We start from the raw sequence: 12,722 nt of genomic DNA on the forward strand, positions 1-12,722 counted from the left end.
CTGTAGGGAACAAGGGAAGCAGGAGTCAAAAGTTTTAAGACCCTATTTTACAAGTCCTCTTCTACTTTCGAGTACACGTTCGAGGAACTTTCCACTCTCCTGTGTATGATCGAAGCGTGCCTAAACTCCAGGCCAATTTCTCAGAGGATCTGCTGGCACTAACCCCGGGACACTTCCTGATTGGAGGACCGCTCTTATCCATTGCGGAACCGGAGATTCTGGTCGAGCCTATGTCGCTGATCAACCGATGGCAGCGACTCAAGGCAATCCAGCAGGCTTTCTGCCGCCACTGGAAGAGTGAGTACCTCAAGGTGGTCCACAAACGGAAATGACCGGCTCGCAGTCTCCAGACCGGCGACCTCGTGATCTTAACCGAAGATAATCTCCCCACCAACGAGTGACGCTTAGTGCGAATTGAGCGCACTCTGCCCGAGGCTGACGGTCTCGTCCGATTGGCTGATGTCACAACAGCGCGTGAGTTTATCCGAAGACCCGTAGCGAAGCTCATCTTGTTGCAAGACAACAGGAGACCTGAGCCTAAGAACCTATCGTGATTCCCAATCCCTCTATGTTCCGTCCGAATGTCCTCGTCTCCGTGCATGTTGTTGGTTCCCGTGCATCGACCAATCCACTCTCCCCTACGTAATTTCTTTCGTTGCAGTTCGTTCAGCCCGCCTCTCCATAGCGACATGGCCACCACGCGTCTGCCGCACCACCGCAGCAAACGATATGCTCCACATGGGACGAACGCGTACCGATGCCGGGTCTGCGGGGGGTTCACGCACTCCGGCAGTGTCAGCGCTTCCTGAACCTCCGAGGGGAAAAGCGGCTCCGGGCGGTGCTTATAAATAAGTACTGCCCCAAGTGCTTGGCACACGAGCATTAATCCGACGCGTGCCGGACTCGCCATGGTTGCCGACGATGCGGGCAAAAGCACCATACCCTGCTCCATATGGCCGACCAACCGCCGAGACAACGCTCCTTAGCCCGGCGTCGCATCCAGTCACCCTCCTCCGAACGTGCTTCACCACCGTCACAACCCCGTTCCCGATCATCTTCCGACCGCTCCGCTTCGCCAGAAGGCGCACCCGAGATCTCTCTCTCCTCTCTGCTCCACGCCAGGATGACGACTGTCATACCAGCAGCAGTCCTCCGGTTGGGCAATGGCTCGAAATCCTTCGAGACCCGCGTCCTCCTCGATGCGTGTGTGGGACAAAAATGCACGTGTAAGTGAATAAAAAAAAAAAAAATATATATATATATATATATGTATATAAAACAAACACAAAACCAAAACAAAATTTTAACCATTAATCGTCATCGGTGATACATCGTTGGAAAACCTTTCACCGTAGGATATAACCTGAGTAAGTTACAATATGACAGTTTCTTTATGCCATGTGAACTCGTGCTAGCACCATGGAAAGAGTATCGAACAGAGACTACTGATCCTGATTCGTTTCTTGACGCCTTCACCTTCCGTGCTTTCTGACCTTAACATTTAAACTGTTAAAACTGCGATCAGCTGTTTGCACAAATATAGGTCTATGCCCTTGAATTTGATTTGTCACTTGCCGATATTAAAAAAAATAAAACAATAATTCCACAACCCAAAATATTGATTTTTTTTGAGAAAATTAAACATACCTATATACAATCGAAAGCAAACTAATACGATCGATATATCTTAATCTCTTCTTTTAAAGTATAAGTACCTAAGTCACTGCACAGAATAAGGCAACCAGAAACTGGGAAAGAATAATTTTTTTTTCGTTTTTATTTTCCTTTTTTTATTTTTCACCTTGCCCAAGATGCATTACCCAACTATTGTATGTTAATGGTATGTTAATTTTGGTCAGAAGTGTGCAACGCATAGAACGAAGCATCTCCGATTATACAAAGTATATATATTCTTTATCGGCACGACGAGACAAGTTCAAATAGCCACGTCCGTCCATCCGTCCGTCCGTCCGTCTGGATCAACGTTAACTCCTCCTAGACCGTAAGAGCTACAGAGCTGAAATTTTGCACGTAGGCTTGTATATAATGTATATCTCGGACTCAGCCGGATCGGACCACTATATCATATAGCTCCCATACAAACGCCACAGTCACGAACAGTGACTTTTCTCAATAAATTCGTTATTTTCTGTGCTTTTGTCGTGAAACTTACGCTTTTTTATGCTTATAAACTACTGTGCCAAATTTGATCAAAATCGGGTGACTATATCATACACGATCGGTCGAAAACAGTGACTTTTGTAAATAACTTCGTTATTTTTAACGGTTTGGTTTTCAAATTAAACATTTATTAGTATAATATATCTGTTAATGACTGTGCTGAATTTGATAAAGATCGGGTACCTATATCATATAGCTTCCAAAGGAAAGATCGGTGGAAAACAGTGACTATGATCAATATCTTCGTTATTTCCTATGATTGTAGGCCATTCTTTCGCAAACATAAGCCTTTTTAGAAAACACGTTTTTCCACATTGATGGCTAATAGGTATGGAAAGAGTTACCAAAAAAGTTGCAAGGGTATACAAACTTTGACGCAGTCGAAGTTAGCCCCGGCCCTCTGTTTATTATCTGAAGCAGATCAAGTATTATTATAAAATTATCAGGATCGGAATATTATATCATATAGCTCTAGAAGAAACATTTTTATAAAAATTGGAGTGTCGCCATGAATTTTACATATTTGATAATATTGGATACAAACCCACAGATCCCAATTTGAATCCGATCGGATAAATATAACACAAGTTACAGTCAATATAATAATCTCTACTCTGCTCCCAGCTCTACCGGCAGCGCTGCTAGCTGTCTACTACGTCATACGTCATCAACAGTCACATGCATAAGCACACACACGCAACGCTACAAAAACTATATCTGTATGTGTTGAGATTATTTACGTCGAAATTACATGTTTTAACTTTAGTTTATATATCTCTTGTTCATATATTCCTCCAGCTTCTGATATCATGATCTACGTGCACCATGCTGATGCTTTACGAACTATTTTTGGTCGTCTTAAAGATCGTAATTTTCTTATAGTTTTAGGTGATTTTAACTTGCCCAATATTTTTTGGCTTGTTGATGATAATCTATCTTTCTTAATTCCTTCATCTCAACATGTTTTTCTTGATAGCCTACTTGAATGTCCGCTATATCAGTTGAATTCTTTTCTTAACTCTTCTCAAGGAATCCTTGATCTTGTTTTTGTCTCGGATCCCACTGTTAGTGATGTATCACAAAAACAGCCACTAGTGAAACCTGAAGATCCTTATCACATAACCATTAAAGTTACTATTTCTTACAATCCCGTTACTAATTCATTTAATAACATCTCAAATTGTCGTCGTAGATGTTTTCGTAAAACAAATTTCAATCTTCTTAACAGCCTTATTTTCTCCTTTGATTGGTCATTTCTTTTTGAGTGCTGCGATATAGATTGTGCAGTGAAGTTTTTCTACTCTGCTCTTAATTCTCTAATTGATAAATGCGTTACTTACGTGAATATCTCTATCGTCTCCAGCTCGCCAGTATGGTTCACACGTAGGCTCTCTAATCTTCGTAACATTAAATCGAGATCGGCTTGCCAGATCAGCAGGGTTGTGCTTGGAACGCACATGTGACCAGCTTTAGCCACTGGTGCTTTTGGAGATGCTGGATACCCGATCGGCCACGAAGGTGGACCAACTACACGGGGGTTTATTGAGCCAGGCCAACACAATGGTGGAGTCGGTCCAAAACTGGGAGGTTGCAGGTGGGATTGGGAGTTCAGAAACGATCGACGCCCAGAGAATGTTTTGACTGGAGCCACGCGGGTCTTAGCCGTTAATTAATGGACGCTTACTTGATCGGGATACCGAACCCGCACATATAGGGCTGCTCTATACCCTTTCTGTGATGCGTCACACAAGCCATGAAGCTCCCACGAGAGCGTATCGCTGGTGTTTAGCCAACGGGGGGATGCGGAGTTGACTGAGGCCTGGGTAATCTTGCAGGAATTCGTGCCATTGCTGCAGCAAGAGAGGCGGCAAAGCGTCATCTTAGCCCAATTCGGTAAGCCAGATTTGCTGCATGAATATCTTCGCTCGGATAAAAAATGGGGCTAGCCAGCCAGCGGGGTCGAAGAGTTTAGCGATATGGGACAGAACCTGCCTCTTGGAGATCGACTCCTGCGATGGTGGGTCCGCTACAGTGAAGAAAAAGACGTCCTCGGCGGCTTGCCAGCGGATTCCCTAGGTTTTTGCAGTGCTCGCGTCTTCCAGCTCGAGAAAAACCTCTCGCAGCAGGTGCTCTCTCGGGATAGCTTGAAGTACTTCCTTCTTATTGGAAATCCACTTCCGAAGCGGGAGGCCCACAGATTGGAGGGCAGCTTGAAGCTCTCGTATGGCGAGACGGCAAGGACATCATTAACAGACATGTAGTTTCGAAGGATTTCGGTCGCCTGAGGGTACATCGCTTGCACATCTTGTGCCAATTGTAAAAGGACTCGTATCGCCAAGAACGGCGCGCAGTTAACCCCAAACGTGACAGTTTGTAGCTCATAATCCTGAATATTGCCGCAACGATCTCGGTGGAGGATCCGCTGAAAGGTTGTATGCCTGGGGTCGACTCGGATTTGTCGATACATCTGCGTTGGCGCGTTGAAAACGAATTAAAAGAAACGCCATTTCAGTACCTGAAGCGTGAGGTCGGCCTGAAGAGTGGGACCGGTGTGCAAGACATCGTTGAGGCTGACGCCTTGTGTGGAGGGGCTCGACGCGTTAAATACCACGCGTACCTTAGTGGTGGTGCTATCGGGCTTAAACACCGCGTGATGGGGGAGATAGAAATTTTTCCCATCTTGAGGCGGCGTCACCCGAATTATATGACCCAATTCCTCGTATTCTTGAATAATGGCATCGTACTGCGTTTTTAGGACGGGATCCTTGAGAGGGCTTGCTTCATTCCGCAGTGACTCAAGTCAACGCTATTCGGACCTTTGAACGGTAGGGAACCAACATATCCTTCCCTCTTTGCGTGGTCTCCTGGAAATTCCGCTCGCAGAATACGTCATCCTCCTTTTCCGGTTTTGGCGGAAGGTCTTCCACCTCCCAAAACTTGGTGAGGAGTACCTCAAGTTTTGCTTCCGGACTAACTCGCGTCTGTGCAGCGAAAACTAATCGAGACACCGGCGGGTCAGGCATGATAACCCCACACAGAACCCATCCAAAGATGGTTTCTAGCCCGACGAAATCACCAATATCCTTTTTGATCCGCTCTCCGAGGAAGTAGGGAAACAGGTCTACACCGATAATCATATCAATAGGCGCGGGCTTGTTGTAGTACGGGTCAGCCAGGGCGCGATCGAGGCACTGCGTCGGAACCGTGTTAAGGAATGGAGCCGTTGGAATGGCCCCTGACAATTTGGATACGACCAGGGCGGAGACCTCAATCTTGTTCAGTCTTTCACACGGAGGAGACAGCGTTAGCAGACACACCTTGTCGGCACATCCTCCATCACTCTGGCCCATGCCAGTAACTGCGGCGTCTACTGGATAAAAAGGGGGCTGGACCATGTTGAAGACACGCTCGGAGAGAAAAGTTGAATCGGCCCCAGAGTCGATCAACGCACGAATATGGTGCTCCACACCGCGATGGTGCAGAGCGACAGTCGTAGTGCCTAAGAGGCCTTTGCCTGGGGTAGATGCAAAATAACTTTGAGCACTTGTGAGCTGGTTGCTCGTGGACGGACGCTCTGTGGTGCTGAGTGGTGGGACTTGCGCAGCGAACGGCGAGGACACGGACACATCACTAGGATGCAACAGAGTATGATGACGTTCCTTGCAGGTATGGCAATTATGCGCACTGGAGCAGCCCTTCACTTGATGACCGCGGGCAAAACAGTTCAAACAGAGTCCCTGCTGTCTAATAGTTTCCAAACGCCTCTGAACAGGCATGTCAAGAAAACTAGGGCAGAGCCGTATTGGGTGATTCTCCCGATGGCGAAGCTTGCAAGACGCCGGTTTGAGCTCAGCTTTCGCGGGAAACGCTTGGACCTTCATCGTTGCAGAGGATTTGCGGGGGCCAAAGGGGATAGCTTGGACACTTGGGGCCGACTATTGTTCTTCGGTGGCATCCAGGACACGATACCGATCGGTGAGAAATTGTTTCAAATCGTACCAAGTAGAAACGACAGTCTTATTTGGCACTGATTGTTCCCACAGGAGGATGGTGGCCTTCGGCAATTTGCTAGTGCATATGGCGATAAGTAAGACGTCCCGATTCTCAGTACTAACACTCGAACGCTCAAGCGCGGTCAGACACCCTTGAAACGTAGTCTGCAGCTCTCGCAAGGCTTGATCAGGATCACCTTTCAATATAAGTTTACGATATTTGAAGATATATTGACCTTAGAGTGTAGAATTTCAAAACAATGAAGTAAGTCGTTTTGCCGACTTCGGTATACCATGTTATCTCGCTGACACTTGCAAACGTCCTTATCGCACACCTAGTAAAAAACGTTGGTAGGTATAATTAGGATATTTTGATTAAAGAACTCACCCTGCTTCACTCGAATAGTGAAACCACTTTGGCCGAATATATGAATATTTGAAACTAATGCTGATGAGGCTACAGCAAAATGGTTAACTCTACCTATTAACTATCGTTTTGAGATTACACAAGCTGGTGGCACGTTTTGAGTATGGTTAATAGAACTTGACCTATCTTTTGGATGGACAACAAAGGCGCGTGCAGAGCAATCATTGTGGCAATCTAATAGCTAATAATATAGTATTTAAAGACATACGTGACGAACAAACAGATAAAGGGAAGCGTCCACCTTATTAGTAAGACATACACACATATATAGTCTATTCGTATCAATCAGCTTTTGGACTAAGTCAGTGTAGTTTGTTTAGTGTATGTTATGGAGAACCGAAACGAAACGAAATGATCTGATTAAATTGACATGCCTCGGGGTTCTCGGGTAGTCGGTCTAGATAAGTTGTGCAAGCGGACTTTGGGTGATTTAATTAAATCGCACAAGAATAAATTTGCCGACCACAACTGTGTGATCGTCCGCTGTCATTATGGGCTTAAGAGGGGTTTTTGTGATTAACTTCAATTGATTTAACTAGCCCAAATCAAACTAGTCAATTCCAAGTGCATATCAACCGACAATTCGCCAATCTTTGTATGCGTAAACACTTGAACGAATCGAAGTGATTTGTTTGCCGCTTTCTATATAAACAGCTCTCCGTGGGGGAGCAGCAAGCATTCCGTTGTGAACTGTCTGCAACAAAATGAAAGCCATAACTCTTTGCCTACTCGTCCTGGTTTCGGCCAGCTGTGTGCTGAGCGCGAGCGTGAGTGTAAGTTAATTCCTTCTCATTTCCGCATTATCATATTTATGATCATTCTATTCCTTCGTGCAGGCCAATACCGTGGACTCTTTTACGTTCGATGATGAGCAAATAGATTTGCTTTTGGCCGAATTGGAATCAGGAGACGATCAGGAGTATATGGACATTGAATCTTATGGTATAATTCTCTCCTGCAAAAAGATATTGAGAAAAGCCCTCAAGTCGGTTCGCGGAACCAATTGCATTCTGAAGGAGGTTGTTTCTGTGTTGAGCGCATGCACCACATATGTGGACGCCATCGATGCTTGCGGTGTGGCTGTCCCCAAAGATGTGGCCAACATCTTGTCCTCTGTGAAATCCATGATTACTATTTGCAATAACATTATCCATGCCAATTCGACTTACTGTAATACCACCGCCGAAGCCGAAGCCGATGCTTCGTCCAGAACAATTGCTACCACTGGCAAGTGCTTTACCAAAGTATTTGTGGCCACCATGAAGTTGGTTCGCAAGATCAATGTCACCTTAAAGTTGATCGCCAAACTGCCTTCTGACACCAGCTCGTGCTTTTTGGATGCCACCAATAACGTGAAGGATGCCTGCAATACCTTCTTGCCCAAAATTGATGTGTGCATTGATTCGATGTAAAAATGACATGAAATAAACAAAATTTATGAGCAAAGCAAATCGCAGACCATTTCGTTAACTCTGCCTCACCCAGACCAAAAGAGACAAAAATCATAAATAATGTTCATAATTCTCTTGAATTTTATTTAGGAAGTCAATTTGGGGCACGTCTTGATATTTTGGGGAAACTGAGTATAATATGCGGTCAACGTGCTTACCGCATCGTTCACACAGCTAACGGCATTTGGCCCTGTCTGTGGTATCTTTTTGGCCAAGCTGACGGCACTCTTCACCTGCTTATAGAGTGAGAATATTTTGGCCAATGCCTTGATGGCACAACTATTGGTCACCTTGGCCACAGCCGATTCGGTATCAGCACAAACATTCGACTTCAAATTGATGATATCGTTGGCAGAGTTAATAATTTTCACATTGGCATTTATCAAATTTGTCACATCTTTACTTGCCGTCACTCCGCAAAGAATGACATTTGAGTTGAATGTCAAGGCACTAGTCTTTATACCCTCCACCCATTTAATGAGGCAATTGAAACCCTTAACAGTCCGTAGGCAGGCCTTGATAGCCCACCAGGTGGAAGAGAATATGCTAAAAGATTCGGCCTCAATGCCTTGTGGTTGGCCGTCATCGGTATAGTCGAGTGTCTTCAAGGGGAGATCCTCGCTGGGGTATTCGTAGACAAGTGTATTTGCCTAAATATTAAAAGCAAAAAGACAAAATTATATTGATATTTTTCTTAAGAACAACTATGTACCTATTTATAGGACTTACACTGATCAAGCAAGCCAGAATCAAACAGAGAGCTAGTTTCATATTGAATACTTTTGTCTATAGACTTCTTCATAAATTGTTGTTCGGGCCTTTTTATATAGAATGGATGTTTCCGTCACGTTGGCCATAATACGATAATGCCAAACAATTCACCCCATATCTATATACATTCTCATTGTTTATATATTTTTGAGCTTATTGCCTATTGATGGGTCATCTTATCTATTATCATTTACACTGTAAATAAAATTTTACAAAATTGTAGCATACTTTTCGGCAAATTCCATTGAGCATATATGTATTTTTCTTATCAGTACCTATATATGTATATATAATTGAACCAAAACTTATTAAGTTCTGGAATTGGCCCACTTTGTATATACTTAGTTTTTTATCATTGTTTAACTAAAGTTCAGAAATTGAAGTTTCATCAGTTAGATCTTTACATATATTAAAAATTTGAAATCGGCCGATTTGCGGAATATCCACATAAAAGAGTCTTCACTGTAACTGAATATGCTTGCCTATCGATATCAATAGTGCACCGGCCTTTACATCGCGATCAGCTGTGAATTCGTTGACTAAAGAGAGGAAGACATGGCCTGTGAAATGCCAAGCAAATCCTACGTGGTCTATGACTGTGACATTGGCACCGACGATGCCTGGGGCTTGGCAATGCTCCTGAGGGCCGAACAGCATCTGGAAAAGCGGAACAAGAAATTCCAATTGATTGCCGTTACCTGTGTCCAGGGCAATACGGATGTGGACAATGGCACACGAAACGCCCTGCGAGTACTCCACACACTGGACCGGCTTGATGTGAGTAGAACTAGGAACTGGACGATTGGAAGCCAAAAATGTGTCTGGCTTGAGTCATGACAAGCAGACGGCTATAAGTAACGATGGGAGTACGTATAAAACCAAAAACGGATGAAATATATAAATAAAGATGTATAGGACAAAGAATATAAATATTTATATAAATCTGGATGAAAATGGATATATATATATATATATATATATGAGCACAATAAAGGCTGGAAAACATTATATATGTATGTATTTATAAATATGGGCGGATATATATATGTGCGAAAAATAATGGCTGGAAAAAACTATATATAATTTATAAATGTGGGCGGATATATATATGGGCACGATAATGCTGGAAAAAAATATATATGTATTTATTTATAAATAAGGGCGGAATGTGGGCAAAATAATGGCCGGAAGAAATTATATACATATATCTTTATTTATAAATATGGACGGGTATATAATTAGGCGAAATAAGGGAATCGGAAATAGTGTAATTTGAATTTGGCGCGCTCGAGCCGCCTATCGATATCACGACTCGACTCACGTGTCACTACTACTCCGAAAACAGCTGCCGGCCACTGTTTATATATTTGTTTTTTGGTTTTGTTTATTAATTATGTTATAATAATTTTTTTTGTGGTTGTGCGGAGAGGAAAAAAAAAGAACAAAAACGATCGCTTTTACACACCGCGAGTGCTGTGTGCGAAAAGAAAAGAACAAACGATCAGTGCATATGGACAAATGCTTTGATATATGACAACTGCAACTACATACATACATGCGTAAGTACACAGGTAAGTATATGTACATATGTATGTATGCACGCGCGTTGTTCAGAATTGGTTTTGTTTATCCTACCAGTGCGGTCGCGTTCTGTAGTCGCTTCGTCTAACGAACCTGAATTCGTGTGTGTTCCCTGCAACTAACAAAAGGGAATACTAGTAGAGGCTGTGAGGAGGTGTCGCTCACCTGGCACCAAAATCAGCTGGGCCCATCCACCGAGGTGGAGTGCAACCGGTAACAAAGTATTCCGTTTGCCTTAAAAAATTAGCCGTTCCAATCGGAGTTGGGCGCTCCGCAAGGGGTGAGGGGTCCATATTTTCCCGCGCTTCTCTCGCCAAGTGCTGGAACTCCTGGAACTTTCTCCTTCTCCTTTCCATTGTCGATCTCCTTTTGTTGCTGAACTTTCTAATACCAACTACCGCCGATAACAACAGCTGACAACTGCAGCTGTGCACCAGTGTTGGAAAGCAGCGCCCTATCTTGGTCACCAGAGGGCGACCAAGCCCTGCTGGCCAGCCCCCGAAAACATTGCATACTTTCGGGAACAGCATTTTGGCCGCCAAAATTAAATTGGAAATCGCCGACTGAACTACATACCTTCTTGTTTTCTCTCATTTTCTTTTTTCCCTTCGGGAAGCCCTAAGTCCGCATAGCGTCTGTCCTCATATTGAGCGGCTTGTGGTCTGCGTCTGCACCGCATCGGCCGGCAGCATATTAACGAACTTTCGTACCTGGCAGTAGGTATCAAATGCATCTTAGTTTATAAAAAATATGGCTGGAAAAAACGAAACTACTCCAGGTGTCACCCACAAAAGTGAAAATCCACCCGCGAATCAAACCGCGGGTGGGGCACGGATTCTGGAGGCCCCTACATCCATAAATATCAACAGGAAAACTACTGCATCGGTGGCACACTTGGCCAATACAGCGGACAATGCAACAAGCAGTAATAGCTGTAAAATGCCAGCGGGAGCAACTGCCTTTACCCGAAGCAGCTTAATGGCCAGAACGCCGCCAACAGCTACGCATTCGGTCTCTGCCAGCTTTTACACCAGCAGCAGTCGCCACAATAGAGGATACGCCAAAAAGAGGCCGTGAGTTAAGTCCACCTGCCGACGAATCTGAAGCAGCACCAAAAAGGCCAAGAAGCGTTCAGACAGGTCTAAAAGAACAGATCACTGAACTCGGTGCACTTGTCGACCAAATAGCTGCAATGGTCGCTATTTCTGCACCAAGCCAGCATCCAATCGCAAATTGTGGCATGAAGGATGAATTGGCAAGAATGAAGACGGTTTTGGATGGTGCTAAAACCCAACTAGAAAGCAGACCTCGGGCCGATAAGCCAAAACAGGAGACGCGGCCACTGACGTTTGCGGCCATTGTGGCCAAAAGTGCTACACCAAATGTTGCGGGTACAAGGCAAAGGGCAAAGGATCGGAAAGCTGCCACACGGCCCAGCGTGGCCTTAAGACAGTCAACCACCCAAAATACATCTGCTGCAGAATCGGCTGAGGGTACCATCCCCTTACAAAAAGTCGCCAACAAATGGGAAACGGTCAAGAGAACTAAACGCAAGAGTAGAAGACGGCCTGATGCTTTGATGGTGCAATGCAGTGACCCTGCAAACTATGCAAAAGTACTGGAGGCAGTCCAGACTGACCCTGCCATGCTCTCGTATAAGGAAAGAGTTTGCGGAGTGCGTCGAACAGCAGCAGGAGAACTTCTCCTGGAGATGAAAAGGCATGACGACGGCGGTACGCTAGTACTACATAAGGCGTTGCAGCAAGCGCTTGGCGACGAAGGACGGGTCAAGCTTATCACTGAAAGAGTCACAGTCGAAATCAGGGATATACCGTTCTATTCCAAACTCGAGGATATAGGGGTACGCAAACTGCAACAATGCTGCTGAATGCCAATCAGAACGGTTCGCATTGGTCTTGCAGAATGCAGAATAAGAGCCAAGATAGAGCCAAGGAGATGCTACAAATGTCTCGACTTTGGGCATACATCAGCTAGGTGCAGGTGCAAGAAGGAGCACGAGGCCGGCAGCCTATGTTTCAACTGCGGAGAGAGCGGTCACGCATCTAGAGACATCCTATGTACTAGGCACGGCGAAAAGAACGCGGCACATAACACTCTTAGTAGAGGATGCCCGTTGTATGTCAAGGCAACGAACAAGTGTAAAAATTAAGTTTCTACAACTTAATATAAACCATTGTAGGGCTGCACAGGGTTTGCTGAAGCAGACTGTCATTGATCTGGGCATCGACATAGCGCTTTTGTCGGAACCATATGGGGTAAAACAGGACGCTGCCTGGGTCCAAAACAACATCATTGGCG

General features: G+C 44.7%; 3 protein-coding genes across 3 annotated transcripts; 1 reads left to right on the forward strand and 2 right to left on the reverse strand.

Moving 5' to 3' along the window:
* Positions 1–4,976: 4,976 nt before the first annotated feature.
* LOC137579549 (uncharacterized) lies at positions 4,977–6,062 on the reverse strand. The gene is made up of 2 exons (XM_068293335.1): positions 5,433–6,062; positions 4,977–5,333 (listed from the first exon to the last, which is right to left on the reverse strand). Exons 1-2 carry the CDS (start codon positions 6,060–6,062, stop codon positions 4,977–4,979), a joined length of 987 nt encoding a protein of 328 aa, XP_068149436.1.
* A 1,219-nt stretch (positions 6,063–7,281) lies between these two features.
* On the forward strand, positions 7,282–8,051 carry LOC137579555 (uncharacterized). The gene is made up of 2 exons (XM_068293342.1): positions 7,282–7,373; positions 7,437–8,051. The coding sequence occupies exons 1-2, from the start codon at positions 7,305–7,307 to the stop codon at positions 8,010–8,012; spliced, it is 645 nt and encodes a 214-aa protein (XP_068149443.1). The 5' UTR covers positions 7,282–7,304; the 3' UTR covers positions 8,013–8,051.
* A 58-nt stretch (positions 8,052–8,109) lies between these two features.
* Positions 8,110–8,830, reverse strand: LOC137579551 (uncharacterized). The gene is made up of 2 exons (XM_068293337.1): positions 8,781–8,830; positions 8,110–8,701 (listed from the first exon to the last, which is right to left on the reverse strand). The coding sequence occupies exons 1-2, from the start codon at positions 8,820–8,822 to the stop codon at positions 8,138–8,140; spliced, it is 606 nt and encodes a 201-aa protein (XP_068149438.1). The 5' UTR covers positions 8,823–8,830; the 3' UTR covers positions 8,110–8,137.
* Between the last annotated feature and the right edge of the window lie 3,892 nt (positions 8,831–12,722).

Source organism: Drosophila tropicalis, unplaced genomic scaffold (assembly GCF_018151085.1).
Source record: "Drosophila tropicalis isolate 14030-0801.00 unplaced genomic scaffold, ASM1815108v1 contig_697, whole genome shotgun sequence".
NCBI classification, from domain to species: Eukaryota; Metazoa; Arthropoda; class Insecta; order Diptera; family Drosophilidae; genus Drosophila; species Drosophila tropicalis.

Coding starts and splice junctions, on each gene's coding strand:
- LOC137579549 (XM_068293335.1), bottom strand. CDS start 6,062: ATGAAGGTCCAAGCGTTTCCCGCGAAAGCTGAGCTCAAACCGGCGTCT. Junction 5,334..5,432: donor TTGAGGTCTCCGCCCTGGTC/GTATCCAAATTG, acceptor TACTACAACAAG/CCCGCGCCTATTGATATGAT.
- LOC137579555 (XM_068293342.1), top strand. CDS start 7,305: ATGAAAGCCATAACTCTTTGCCTACTCGTCCTGGTTTCGGCCAGCTGT. Junction 7,374..7,436: donor TGCTGAGCGCGAGCGTGAGT/GTAAGTTAATTC, acceptor TCCTTCGTGCAG/GCCAATACCGTGGACTCTTT.
- LOC137579551 (XM_068293337.1), bottom strand. CDS start 8,822: ATGAAACTAGCTCTCTGTTTGATTCTGGCTTGCTTGATCAGT. Junction 8,702..8,780: donor TTCTGGCTTGCTTGATCAGT/GTAAGTCCTATA, acceptor TTTAATATTTAG/GCAAATACACTTGTCTACGA.